This window comes from Osmerus eperlanus, chromosome 6, assembly GCF_963692335.1.
Source record: "Osmerus eperlanus chromosome 6, fOsmEpe2.1, whole genome shotgun sequence".
Lineage (NCBI taxonomy): Eukaryota > Metazoa > Chordata > Actinopteri > Osmeriformes > Osmeridae > Osmerus > Osmerus eperlanus.
This window is the reverse complement of record NC_085023.1, coordinates 5,140,446-5,153,819: the sequence shown is the minus strand read 5'-3', so window position 1 is coordinate 5,153,819 and position 13,374 is coordinate 5,140,446. Positions and strand designations below refer to the sequence as shown.

Sequence of the window (13,374 nt, the reverse complement as noted above, 5' to 3'; positions counted from 1 at the left end):
CTGTGGTGACACCCCACACTCTTACCTACCAGGACACATGGTGTCTGTGTGTGTGTCTATGTAGCCGCTGGTCTAATTTAATATGTGTACTGTCAGGTGGTTAGAATCTAAGATAAAGAGCATATATGTTCCTAGAAGCTCTTTCCACCTCTCCCTTTCCCTCTCTCTCTCTCTCTCTCTCTCTCTCTCTCTCTCTATATATATATATATATATATATATATATATTTATTTATTTTTTTCTTTCTCCATCTCACTTTTTCTCTCTCTTACTCTTTATTTCTCTCTTTTTCTCTTTCCCTCTTTCCATTCTCTCTCTCTAGCATTCTCTCCCTTCCTATCTGTCCATCGCTCTCTCTCTTTCTCTCTCTAGAACACACTGTCAAAGCCTGGGGCAGAGAGAGGGCAGGGTCTGTGGCCGGATGGTATAATCTGATGCTCAGTGGGCTGTGTTTACTGTGGCCCTAGTCCTGGTCCTGGCTCTGGTCCAGCATAAGGAGCTGGGATACAGGGAGAAACAGAGGGACGGAGAGGAACAGAGAAGCAGAGAGAAGGGAGAGAGAGAGAGAGAGCGGTAAAGTGAGACAGGTTTAGAGTAACAGCATTGAAACTGTAGAGGCAATAGAGTGAAGTTGAGTAGAGTCCAGTAGAGCTTGGTAGAGAATTGCTCATGGCCTTCATCCCTCAGACAGCAGGGGTTCTACTGAAGGGTGTGAAGGGGCTGCTACCATGGAAACACAGGGGTAAAAGTAAGTGTGTGGTGTGTGTCTGTGTGTGTTGTTGTTGTCATGGTAACCAGCCCGTGATTGTTTTCATGTTGGCCACCCAGGTCATTGTTGTCATGGTGACTGGATGGGTTGTTGGTGTTGTGGTGACTGGCTGAGTCATTGTTGTCATGGTGACTGGATGGGTTGTTGTTGTTAAGGTGACTGGCTGGCTTGTGGCTGGGTCATTGCTGTTATGGTGACTGGCAGGCACATTGTAGTCATGGTGACTGGTTGGGTCATTGTTGTCATGGTGACTGGCAGGCTTGTTGTCGTCATGATGGTGGACAGGCCAGGTGGATGGTCCAGAAGAGATGCTTTGTTCTGAAGAGGTTTAGTTCTGTCTGTGAGTGGATGAACTGGCTCTGATCCACTTCCCTGCCATTACCTAATGGATGGAGATGGAAAAGGATGGAGCAATGTATGTGTGGATGAAGGAAGGATAGATAGATGTGAGGAGAAATGAAGAATGAGTGGATACTCAATAACCCACTGTCAAATTTTACTTTGATAGATGTAGTCATCATCCTCCTGTAGTACAGTGATAAAGGACTCATCTGCTGTGAAGGTGTGTGTGTGTCACTGGTGGGTGTGTGTTTATGTGTTAGAAGTGTAAGTGTAGTGTATTAGCAGTGTGTGGGTGTTCGAAGTGTAGTGCATTAGCAATGTGTGTATGTGTGTGTTTAAGAGTTATAGTGTATCAACTTTGCAGTGTGTGTGTGTGTTAGAGGGGCAGCGTGTGTTAACCCTTGTGTTATCTTCGGGTCATTCTGACCCATCAGTCATTGTGACCCACCTTCGTATTGCGACAGATTTACCGCATACAAAGACAAAGTGAAGCATATTCTTTTAACCGTTGGGCTGTCTCAGACCCCCCACATTGCAAAGGTTAAAAGAAAATTATTTTAATTTGTTTTTGTATTGGGTAAAATCGGGTAAACACAACGATGGTTCGTTATGAACCTTTGGGTCATGTGACCCGAAGGCAGCACGAGGGTTAAGGGGAGGTGGTCTTCTGTCTTCAGCCAGGTCAGCAAATCTCTACTAATCACTACTAAACAAATGCATCATGGTACTGCATGTGACTGTCTGCAGGAGTGTGTGTGTGGGTGGAGGGGGGGGGTATGCTGTGTACGCTGCATGTACATGCACGCCATCCGTGCACATGTGTGTGCACGTGTGTGTGTGTGTGCGTGCACGCACGGGTGTGTGAGTGCGTGTGTGAGTGCGTTTGTGTGTGCGTGTGTCGCCGTGTCTAATCTCTTCTATGGTCGCTGCTTCCAGGTAATCCTCCCAGCAGCCAAAGCAAACAGACCATTAAGCAGCGCTTCCTCAAGCTGCTCCCCTGCTGCACCCCCGACGCCCCTCCCTCTGTCAGTCAATGCAAGTGACTCCTAACTCCCTCTACGCCCTGTCTCACACACACACACACACACACACACACGACAAACGTCGACACAACAGAAACATACTGTAGACACACACACGCATAGACACAAACATACATACAGCAGACACATAATCAAACGCAGATGCAAATACACTGGGTTCCAGCTACGGTCTGGTTGTGGTACCTATAGTACACACACTGTAACAATGGTCTGACTAAATAGTTTACTTACTGTAACTTACCAGTTCTAAGAACTGTGTGTCAGGGTGAGGTGTGTGTCACGGTGAGGTGTGTGTCACGGTGAGGTGTGTGTCACGGTGAGGTGTGTGTCTGGGTGAGGTGTGTGTCTGGGTGAGGTGTGTGTCTGGGTGAGGTGTGTGTCTGGGTGAGGTGTGTGTCTTGGTGAGGTGGAAGTCTGGGTGAGGTGTGTGTCTGGGTGAGGTGTGTGTCTGGGTGAGGGTGTGTGTCTTGGTGAGGTGGAAGTCTGGGTGAGGTGTGTGTCTGGGTGAGGTGTGTGTCTGGGTGAGGTGTGTGTCTTGGTGAGGTGGAAGTCTGGGTGAGGTGTGTGTCTGGGTGAGGTGTGTGTGCATGGGTCAGGGTTGAGGTTCTGTGTGCTGGATACCTCAGCCTCATTCTGCTGGAGACCAATTTGTAGTGTGACACCTGGAGGTTGTCTTTTTCTAATTGTTTACTGACGCTTTGTGGCGGTGGAGGATTCTCAGTGTGACCTGTATTACTTCTCCGATTCTGGCTTCATGTCCTCCTCACCTGTCAATCATACAGTTGTTGCCATGCCAACCTTGGCATCGAGACTTATCACTGTACTTAGATGTGAGGGTTTTTAGCAATTAAATCATTTTGCCTTCTACCTGATGGTTTATTTTAAAATGACTTGATAAGATATTTTATTATATTTTCTTTAATTACAGTTAATAGATACATCAATGTTGATGGATAGAGACATAGAGAAATAGCCACTTAGTGCATTATATATAAATACAGTAGCCCAGATATAATTGGAAATAAAGGTAGCCAATAATCCCCTTTATTTTATGTGTATAATGTGTATCATTGACTTCTCTCCTTTTCTCTCCTCTGTTATTTTTGTCTCCTCCTTTCCTCTCCCCTCCTCTCTTCTCTTCTCCCCACCTCTGCTCTCATCACTCCTCTCCTCACCTCTGCTCTCCTCTTCCCTCTCATCACTTCCCCTCCCCTCCTGTCCTCTCCTCTCCTCCTCCATTCTTGTTCCTCCCTGTCCCCCTTGTCTCCTTCCTCTCCCCCCCCCCCCCCCTCCCCTCCCTTTCTCCCTTCAGACAGCATCGAGGATGACTTTGAGCTGTCCACGGTGTGCCACCGGCCCGAGGGCCTGGACAAGCTGCAGGAGCAGACCAGGTTCACCAAGAAGGAGCTGAAGGTCCTCTACAGAGGCTTCAAAAATGTACGTCTGGACCGCAGCTCCCTCGCCCTGCCTTCAGTCAGGGAGAGAGAGGGGGAGGAGGAGGAGAGCAGGGGGAGAAAGGGAGGGGAGGGGAAGAGAGGAGAGAAGAGGAGAGGAGGGGAGGGGAAAAGAAGAGAGAGAAAGAGAGAGGAGAGAGGAGAGGAGAAGAGAGGAGAGGAGAGGAAAAGAGAGGAGGGGAGAGGAGATATGAAAGACCTATTGTTGTTGTTGTTGGTTAGGAGTGTCCATGCGGCGTCGTGAATGAAGAGAACTTCAAGACCATCTACTCCCAGTTCTTCCCTCAGGGAGGTGAGTCTCTGACCCCTGACCCCTGACCTGGTGAGGCTCTAGGCTATTGCCTGTTGGCTCTGACATCTGAGAAACATTCGTTCTCTGTTGAAAGAGACTCCTTCCATCTGAACTTCTGAGAACTCACAATATCAATCCCTTGGTGTAGTGTTGGCCACAGGGGCTGTGCAAGACAGGGGCACAGAGAGAGAGAGAGAAGTAAAGTGAGACAGGTTGAGAATAATAATATTGAAACTGTAGAAGACGCAGAGTCCCCCCCCCCCCCCCCCCCCCGCCAAACTCCACCAATGGATCACTGGTGTCAGTGTTTTATGCAAATCGGTCTACTGTACTGTCAAATGACATTCAACACTTCAACACATGCCTCTGCTTACAGATGTAGTTTTACAAACGACTTGCTTGAATGTGTTAGGGTAGCACAGGTCTCATATGAAGATATATTTAGATAACAGTTATATTTATCTGTGCTTCTATAATTAGTGATGTTAGTATAGTGCTGTGGGGGCCATGTTTCAGATACACCTGCTGTTCTTCCAGACTCCAGTACATATGCTCACTTCCTGTTTGAAGCCTTCGACACCAACAAGAATGGATCCGTTAGTTTTGAGGTAAGACAAAAAAAACGAATGAGCTGGGAGTTTTGGCCTGTCTATCTGCCTGTCTGGGGAACTGGTTCCAATGGGAATTTACAACTGAATCCATAAACGCTGTACGAACGTGTGTGTGTTTTGACAGGACTTTGTATTTGGCTTGTCTATCATTCTGAGAGGAACTATCACAGACAGGCTAAACTGGGCTTTCAACCTGTATGACCTTAACAAGGATGGCTGCATCACCAAAGAGGTGATACGTACGCTGCCTCTCTCTCTCTCTCCCTCGCTCTCTTTCTCTCTCGCTCTCTCTCTCTCTCACACACACACACACACACACACATCTTTGACTATCGTATCTTTCCCTCTCTCCCCCTCTCCCCTCTCCATTGATGGTTATTGTGACTCCTCCCCCCACCCCTTTCCTTTTTTCCTTTGTCCTTTTGATCCTCTTCCCATTCATGTTCATGTTCTTACCCTGTCTTTGAATGTTCATATGTTCCCCTCCGCTCCTCAGGAGATGATGGACATCATGAGGTCCATCTATGACATGATGGGCAAATACACCTACCCCTCTATGCAGGATGATGCCCCCAGAGAGCATGTCGAGAGCTTCTTTCAGGTAACACACTCACAACACACAGACTCTGCACACGCACACTCACACCACACGCACACACGCCACACAGACTCTGCACACGCACACTGCACACGCACACTGCACATACAGCGCACACTGCGGCAGGGACAGCGCAGAGGCTGACTTGCTGGGGAGGGAGAAGTAATGGCAACGCGCGCCGAGGGTTGGGCTCGCTTTCCCCACTTGACCCAGGCACAGGGCCTCGGGCCCTCGGGGGAAGCGATCGGACGAGCGTTCAGGTCGCGGGTCTGGACGTAGAGGCTGACTGTGGCCGTTGTTTGGTGGGTAGAGAGACACCATGGTTTCGCTTCCTCCACTGGAACAGCCTCTGGCTATTATAGTGGAGCTAGTGGGCGGCTGATTGGTGAATAAGCTGGGAGTTCTTGCGGTGGTGTGCACCAGGGTGCTGTCCCTGGTGCTGACCTGGAGGGGCTGGTCTCTACCATAGACTGTATATGAAGAATGGACGTAGTCATCGTGACGTCACCCATTGGTTTGTGAAAGCCCGTTTTTGAAGCCTCAATGTTTGCACTTCCTGGTCGCCATCTTGGGGGGTTTTGGAGACAGAAGTGACCATATTTGGACGAGAGGGCAAAGTTGTGGAGGGGCGAAGGGCGGGTCCATGGGCGGATCTGACTGAGAAGCCACCTCGCTACCCGGCCTTTCTCCTCTACTTGCCTCTATGCAACTGGCTAGTAAACTTTGCAAAGTCACTGCAAACATCGTTAGCTTCCATCGAGAAGACCCCCCTTGTGCAAACGGGCTGTCAATCACTCCAGACTGGACCTGTCAATCAATCCACCCACATCCCCAAATATAACGATCTGTGAGGCCTAATATCGACTTAATTATTAAATGATGTTCAGATGGACCACCAGGACACTGATAAGAAGAAGGGAATCTAGCTAAAGACACCATAATGAATTGTGGAATACTTTCTTTTTACTTTGTATTTCATGAGAGAATTTGGCGATTTTTGAATGGGACTCAATTGGAGCCAGAGTTTTTTGGAGCCAGCCCCTGGCAACCATCGGCGGTATTGCACTTTAAGCCACTTCCGCATCGGCTTCATTTTCAACCCCAGAGGTTGCCCCTTGGTCTCTACCTGTGCTGATCAGGGGGCGCTGTCCATGGTGCTGACCTGGAGAGGCTGAGGTTGTGCTGTGATGTGCCGCAAACTGGGTGACTGAGTCCCTGGCCTGCCCTGCCCAGCCACAACAAACACCACACACACACACACACACTCACATTCTCTGTCTCTCTCATATACACATACTTTTAAGTAATTTGACATATTGCCACTAAGATATCCCATTTCTGCCCCTTCATCAAGCTGAAACATGTATACAATTGAAGGAACATTTGATATTTTATGCCTGCTATGTGACTGTTGCCTTGCTCTGTCCAAATAATGTTATTGCCCAGAATGACCTGTGTTATATTGTGTATATGACCCATAAATCTCTTTGACTGGACTTTGAATGCTCAGGCAAAGGAATTTTTTCTTCGAGTTCTACTAGAGCTTCAGCTCTATTGATTGGCACAGAATCTCTGGAAACATAGCAGGCAGCTCATCTGTCACTGGGAGTTGTCAGTACCAGTGCATGATAAAAAAGAACTGTCTTAAGACTACCCTAACTCTCTCCCTTTCTTTCTTTCTCTCTCTCTCTCTCTCTCTCTCTCTCTCTCTCTCTCTCTCTCTCTCTCTCTCTCTCTCTCTCTCTCTCTCTCTCTCTCTCTCTCTCTCTCTATCTCTCTCACTCACACTCTCTGGTTCTCTATTTCTCCGTCTTTCTCTTTCTGTCTCTCTCTCCTTTTCTCTTTGTTGCCCTTTCACCATATCTCGCTCTTTCTTTCTCTGCCTCTCTGTCTCTCTCTGTCTCTCTGTTTCTCTCTCTCTCTGTCTCTCTCTCCCTGTTTCTCTCTCTTTGCCTCTTTTTGTGTGTCTCCATCTCTCTCTCTCTCTCTCTTTCTGAATGTGTCTGTCTTCTGTGCTCTCATCAGAAAATGGACCGTAACAATGACGGGGTGGTCACTATTGAGGAGTTCATGGAGTCTTGCCAAAAGGTAAGGTCACCTGGTCGGCCATCTCTCCACTACAACCTATATTACACTGCACAGTTGAGAACTATTTTTGATGAGCCCTCTCTCTCCCTATCTCTCCTTCCTCCTGTCTCTCTTTTATCTATCACTTCTTTTCCTCTCTCCCTTCTCTCTCTTATCGTTCCCTTTTCTCTCTCTCCATTTTATTTCTTATCTATCACTTCTCTTACACACTCCATTTTCTCTCAATCTATCTAACTGCTCTCTTTTTCTTTTTGTTCTTTCAGGATGAGAACATCATGCAGTCCATGCAGCTGTTTGACAACGTCATCTAGTCATTGAGTAAACCACAGATTAAGAGAGGGCAGGCTGGGGGTGGTGTGTGGTGTGTGTGTGTGTGTGTGTGTGTGTGTGTGTGTGCTGTATACGTGTACATGTATGCATGAGGATGTGAGGATGTGTGACTGCTTTGATCCATGTTGTGTGTGCGTGAGTGTTTGTGGAGACGTGTAAGTAGGATAGTTGGAACTTCACCTCCCCCCTCCGTCCCTCTCTCGCTCGCTCTTCTCCGTCCTTGCGGTCTACAACACTAGGGGTCCTCATCCCTCCATCCAGTCCCCCTTCTCCTGCCCGGGGACAGAAGAGAAGAGGCTGGCTCCTAGACCAGACACGCCCACACTGCTGTCCTCCTCCTCAATGTGGACGCACCATGATTCTGCAGATCTGGAGCCAGCTGCTTTTTCCCCAGAACCCTCTGGCTGGACTCTCAGTAAGACCAGACCGCCCCTCACCACTGACCCTGGATCAGCATGGAGCTTCTCTAACAGGATCCAGGCTGATGGGTCCGTCGGGGGGTGGGGGGGGGTCAGAGGAGCAGAGGAGCACTCCAGCCCGGAGGTTATGAACTCCATACACACGGCCCTCTAGGAAGCCAGAGGACTTGTGCGCCATCTAGTGGACAACAGAGGGAATGACACCGGAGATAGGAACAACCAAACACAATGAGAGAAGTTACTGCAAGAGAGAGAGAGAGAGAGAGAGAGAGAGAGAGAGAGAGAGAGAGAGAGAGAGAGAGAGAGAGAGAGAGAGAGAGAGAGAGAGAGAGAGAGAGAGAGAGAGAGAGAGAGAGAGAGAGATGGATGGATTGGCAGATGTGTAGAGATTTGGACATTTTGTTTTTCGATAAATAGTTAATTCTACTATAGCATGATGATGTCACAAATAACCTAATATGTATTTATAGAGAAACTCCAAAGCTGTCTCTGTCTGTTTGTCTGTCTGTTCCCACATCCACAGGCACCTTGCATGGCTGTGTATGTGTGTGTGCACGTGTGTGTGTGTGTGTGAGAGAGAGACAGAGAGGGAGAGAGAGGCCTTGCTGGTGTGAAATCCTATCGTATACTCTCCCCTAGAAATACACAATGCTGTATGAGTGTGTGCGTGTATGTGTGTATGCACAACTATATACTGTGTGTGTGTTTCTCCATGGGAAAAACTAGACTACCCATTCATAGTCAGCCCTCTGGCCTTCCACAACCGTATATGTGAGTGTGTTGTGACTGTTGTATCTCTTCAATAACAGTTTGTGTTGCTAACTCTTTACATCGTACAGCTTTCACATAGTTACATTTACATTTAGTCATTTAGCAGACGCTCTTATCCAGAGCGACTTACAGTAAGTACAGGGACATTCCCCCAAGGCAAGTAGGGTGAAGTGCCTTGCCCAAGGACACAACATCAGTTGGCATGACCGGGAATCAAACTGGCAACTTTCGGATTACTAGCCCGATTCCCTCACCGCTCAGCTACCTGACTCCCTAGTTGACATGCCACTTTGAAAATACCAGCTCCTCCCCAGACATTTATTAAGCGATTAATATGCTACATTCATGTTGGAGTCCACAGGATTTTCGGAGCGAGACTGAATCAAACACAGCTTGTAGCTTCCGAGGTAAACACGCGGTTCCCCTGGCAACTGAAAAAGTTGTGATGATGATAGTATTTACAGAATGAAGTAGATGCCTACTAGGGTAACGTGTAACAGCAGCAAAGTGCATTCTGGCTGCGTGTGTGTATTCTTTCTTTTTGTGAGAAAAGCAAGACTCGAGCAATACTTGTTTTTAAAACAACATCCCTTTTTTTTTTTTTTTTGCATCCCACACATGACCGATTACACATCTGTTTGAGTGTCAGAGACGCTTGAGCTGCACTTTATGTATTTGTGTGTGTGTTTGTGTGTGTGTGTGTGTGTGTGGGAGAGAGATAACCTTCACCTCTTCCACTCTCTAAAACACCAAAGATTGACACACTGAAGACGTACTCTTAAGAGATGTGTATTGTTAATAAAGCTACTGGTACTGGAGGAGTCAGAATTACCAGAAAAATTGGGAAAACAGAACTGAAGGTGTATGTGTGTGTGTGTGTGTATGTGTGCGTGTCTGTGTTGTTAAGCTGTTCCGTTACCTAGAATGCTAATTCCAACTCAACATCACCAAGGGTTTTTTTTAGAGAGGGAGAAACAGATAGAGAGAGGGAGAGACAGAGAAAGAGAGAGAGAAAGAGAGACATTCTACTGGTGATGAGGGACTGGTGATAACCTGCTCCAGAGCATTTAAATAAGAGGATGGGATATTGAATACATTGAGTATTAAAACAGGAAGCATTCCCAAAACAAATGCTTGACTAAACGTACTTGACAGACTATTCCCATTTGAGGTCTCATTTAATAGTAATAATACTAGTATGCTTTACAAAATCTTTAAGAAAGTATTTCAAAGTCTTTTCAGTAGTGTACTGTCTGCAGTGTGGTTCTGGTCCAAGGAAAGATGTCTTTGTTGTACTTGCCTGCACTTCCAGCTAGTACCTTGTCAATTTTCTCACATTATAACACTGAAATATATTTTACACCATCTTATTCTTTCTTTTTTTCCTTTGGGATAAAGCGCCCTGGCTCTGTGTGTCCCTTAGCTGCTGCCGTAGGTGACTTCCACCCTGCCTACCTGAGGGGAGCTCTGTCTATCTTCGCATGTACTATGTGTAGAGCAACAAAAACCTGCTGACCTGTTGTAGCCTACCGACTGTCTAGTTTGCTAGCCTCGACTGGTTGCATTGCATATTATTCAAGATGTGTATATTTTGTACAGAGACAATAAAATCACAATTGCTATGCATAGATGACTGGAGGTAATTCATTTGATAACTCTCCAGGTGGTCTTTCTAACAGACGACTACAGCACTATATGCATCATTTGGATTACAGTTTTTCTCAATTGCTAGAACACAATTTATGAAACCTTGCTCCATTTTCTGAAAACATTCAACACAAAACCTCATCTTCAAGCACAAAACCTCTGACTCCTCTTGCAAAATGAAACTTTCGCCTCAAAACAGTTTGACCTGTTCTCAAAATCAAACACTGCTTTAAAATAATAAACAAAGTGATCAAAATGATATACACTATCAAGCAGTCAGTAAACAATACACCAAAAAATAGAAAACACATTGTTCCATACATATAGTTCTCAGGGAGAAGTACATTACAGTTTTTCACAATTGCTAAAACACATTCTTGAAACAGTCACCCATTTTCTCAAAACTGTAAACACAAAACCTCATCTTCAAGCACTATTTACAAAACCTCTGAATCCTCTTGCAAAATGAAACTTTCGCCTCAAAACAGTTTTACCTGTGCTCAAAATCAAGCTTTCGCCTCAAAACAGATTTACCTGTGCTCAAAATCAAACACTGCTCTCAAATCATAAACAAAGTGATCAAAATGATATACACTATCAAGCAGTCAGTAAACAATACACAAAAAAATTGAAAACACATTGTTCAAAACATATAGTTCTCAAGGAGAAGATCATTTTTACGTAACCTCAAAACAAATTTCATATTTATCCGTCATTGTCTTTTGATGAACGACAACATGTTCTATCATAGTAGCTCAAAATGTATCAGAAATTACTACTCTGCTTTGCTCTTTGCAATTTTTTTTGTTCTTTCTCCTCCTTGTACCCCTATACAGTACTGTACCCTGCATCTCACTACTCACAACTCACTCTTGTTCTTTGTTGATATGAACCTGCAACCAGTAAAAATCTATTGAGCAGTCAGTACTGTTACTGTAACAAATGGAAAGCACAATGTTCAGGGCCATACAATTTGTTCATTGTACAGTATACAGCCTACAATGCACTGTACTACAGTATACAATACTACAGTAAAAGGGACAACAATCTAAGGAGTAAACGTGATCAATGTACTTCTTCTTGTCTTTGGGCTGGGTCAGGCCAGAGCACTTTGTCGACATCACAAGCAATATTTTCCCACCTTCAACAACCTGTTTGCTCTCTGAACTGGCTTATATTGGTTGTGTCACATCATTTGAAACAAGTGAAATCAATTTTGAGTGGTTGTGTTTTGTCAATGACATGTTTTCTCTATTTGTATTTGATTGTTGCCATTTGTGTTTACCAGTATGGATGACATGTGCATTAGAGTGCAGAATGTGTTTTGAGAATGAGAATGTGTTTAGAGTTTTGCTGAAAAGTCTATGTGAGATCTGCAAATTGTGTTTTACCATGTGAAATGGTTTAAGGTATTGACAACAGACTGCACAATTAGCTACATGAGTTCAGGCAACTGAGAACTTTGTTCAGCCAATGGGTTTTAGTGTTTTAGCAATTCAGAAAGACTGTAACATAACACACAACACACTTTCATTTGTGTAGCATTCATTGTAACAAGGTGATATTGCAATTCCAAACATTAACTATTCCCATACAGCTATACCTCTCCACCCTGACCCCTAACCTCCAGGGCCTGGACCTCCCTCCCCACAACAGAAGAACACACCCCGCAGTAAGCCAGTGTGTGTGTGTCAGTGTAGATGAGGGACACGTGCTTTAAACTCTCACGCACATTTCCAGAGAGAAAGTCACAGAGACCAAACCTTGCACACGTGCTTCACCTATAAGGAAATGCACATTCAAGCCGCCCAAATAATTTGTTCTCATTCAGGTTTGAAGATAAATTAGTGCCGTTTACTTTGTGAAGACTATGATATGCTGCAGTGGAAATGGAACCAAAGTATGCATATTTTTCTTCCTGTGATTATTTTGAACGAGATATGTGTAGCCTCATCAGCTAAAAGGTTCATCACATCAGCATTTAAATGAACTAGTTGACAATTGAAGGAAATTCCTACAATGCTAACAGAGAAAATATTTCATAGAGTAACAAAGAAACATCTAGAAGTTACACTTTTGAGCTTTAAACAGCTACATGTCAAACAGCCATTACAATGCCAAATGATTTCTCTGTGCTATATTGACATTGTTGTTGACACACTGTACAAGAATCCTCATATGACAAGATGGCCATCTCCTCACACTCTTACTGTTGGTCAAACATGTTTATTTTAGTAGGTATCACTGACATCCAATCACCTTCACAACCCATTGTCTCAACAAGATGTGGAATGAACCATCTTGCTTGAATAAGACAATTGAGCAAAATCAAAATAAATCAATACTTCATCCCATTGACTTACAATTGGGAGCCCTTCAAGTCTCCACAGCGTATTTGTCATTACAAAAACTACAAGAAAGCACTCCAGCATATTCTCTGCAATGTTCAGATGGAATCTGGTTTTGATCCATGGAGGCTCACCTCCAACTACCCACTTATTTCTCTAGACAACCAACTGCATATGCATATTTGGATGACAACCCCCCCCCCCCCCCCCAACAAAAACAAGACAGATTTTGTTTATTTAGCATTTATTGTCACAGTGTTATTGCATTACAGTTTTACAAAAAGCAACATTTTAAGAAATAATTTAACTATTCACATATGTACGGAGGTTAAGTGCACCCTGAAGCTCCACTTCTCCGCCATGACCTCCCCTGACCCCTGACCCCCAGCGCCATGACCTCCCCTGACCCCCAGCACCATGACCTCCCCTGACCCCTGACCCCCAGCGCCATGACCTCCCCTGACCCCCAGCGCCATGACCTCCCCTGACCCCCAGCGCCATGACCTCCCCTGACCCCCAGCGCCATGACCTCCCCTGACCCCTGACCCCCAGCGCCATGACCTCCCCTGACCCCCAGCGCCATGACCTCCCCTGACCCCCAGCGCCATGACCTCCCCTGACCCCTGACCCCCAGCGCCATGACCTCCCCTGACCCCCAGAGCC

At 45.7% G+C, this 13,374-nt stretch overlaps 1 protein-coding gene across 4 annotated transcripts in view; it reads left to right on the top strand.

Moving 5' to 3' along the window:
* LOC134021986 (Kv channel-interacting protein 2) overlaps positions 1–10,342 on the top strand; it is a 71,252-nt gene extending 60,910 nt beyond the window's left edge. For 3 of the 4 annotated variants that reach the window (XM_062463127.1, XM_062463126.1, XM_062463125.1), the window contains exons 2-8: positions 3,466–3,590; positions 3,830–3,899; positions 4,437–4,507; positions 4,635–4,742; positions 5,007–5,111; positions 7,134–7,196; positions 7,460–10,342. In XM_062463127.1, the coding sequence (XP_062319111.1) occupies positions 3,466–3,590; positions 3,830–3,899; positions 4,437–4,507; positions 4,635–4,742; positions 5,007–5,111; positions 7,134–7,196; positions 7,460–7,507 (590 nt within the window). In that variant the 3' untranslated portion in view covers positions 7,508–10,342. Of the gene's footprint in view, positions 1–2,046; positions 2,150–3,465; positions 3,591–3,829; positions 3,900–4,436; positions 4,508–4,634; positions 4,743–5,006; positions 5,112–7,133; positions 7,197–7,459 lie in introns of all 4 variants that reach the window. The other variant, XM_062463124.1, reaches the window with a different exon arrangement.
* The last annotated feature ends 3,032 nt before the right edge of the window (positions 10,343–13,374 follow it).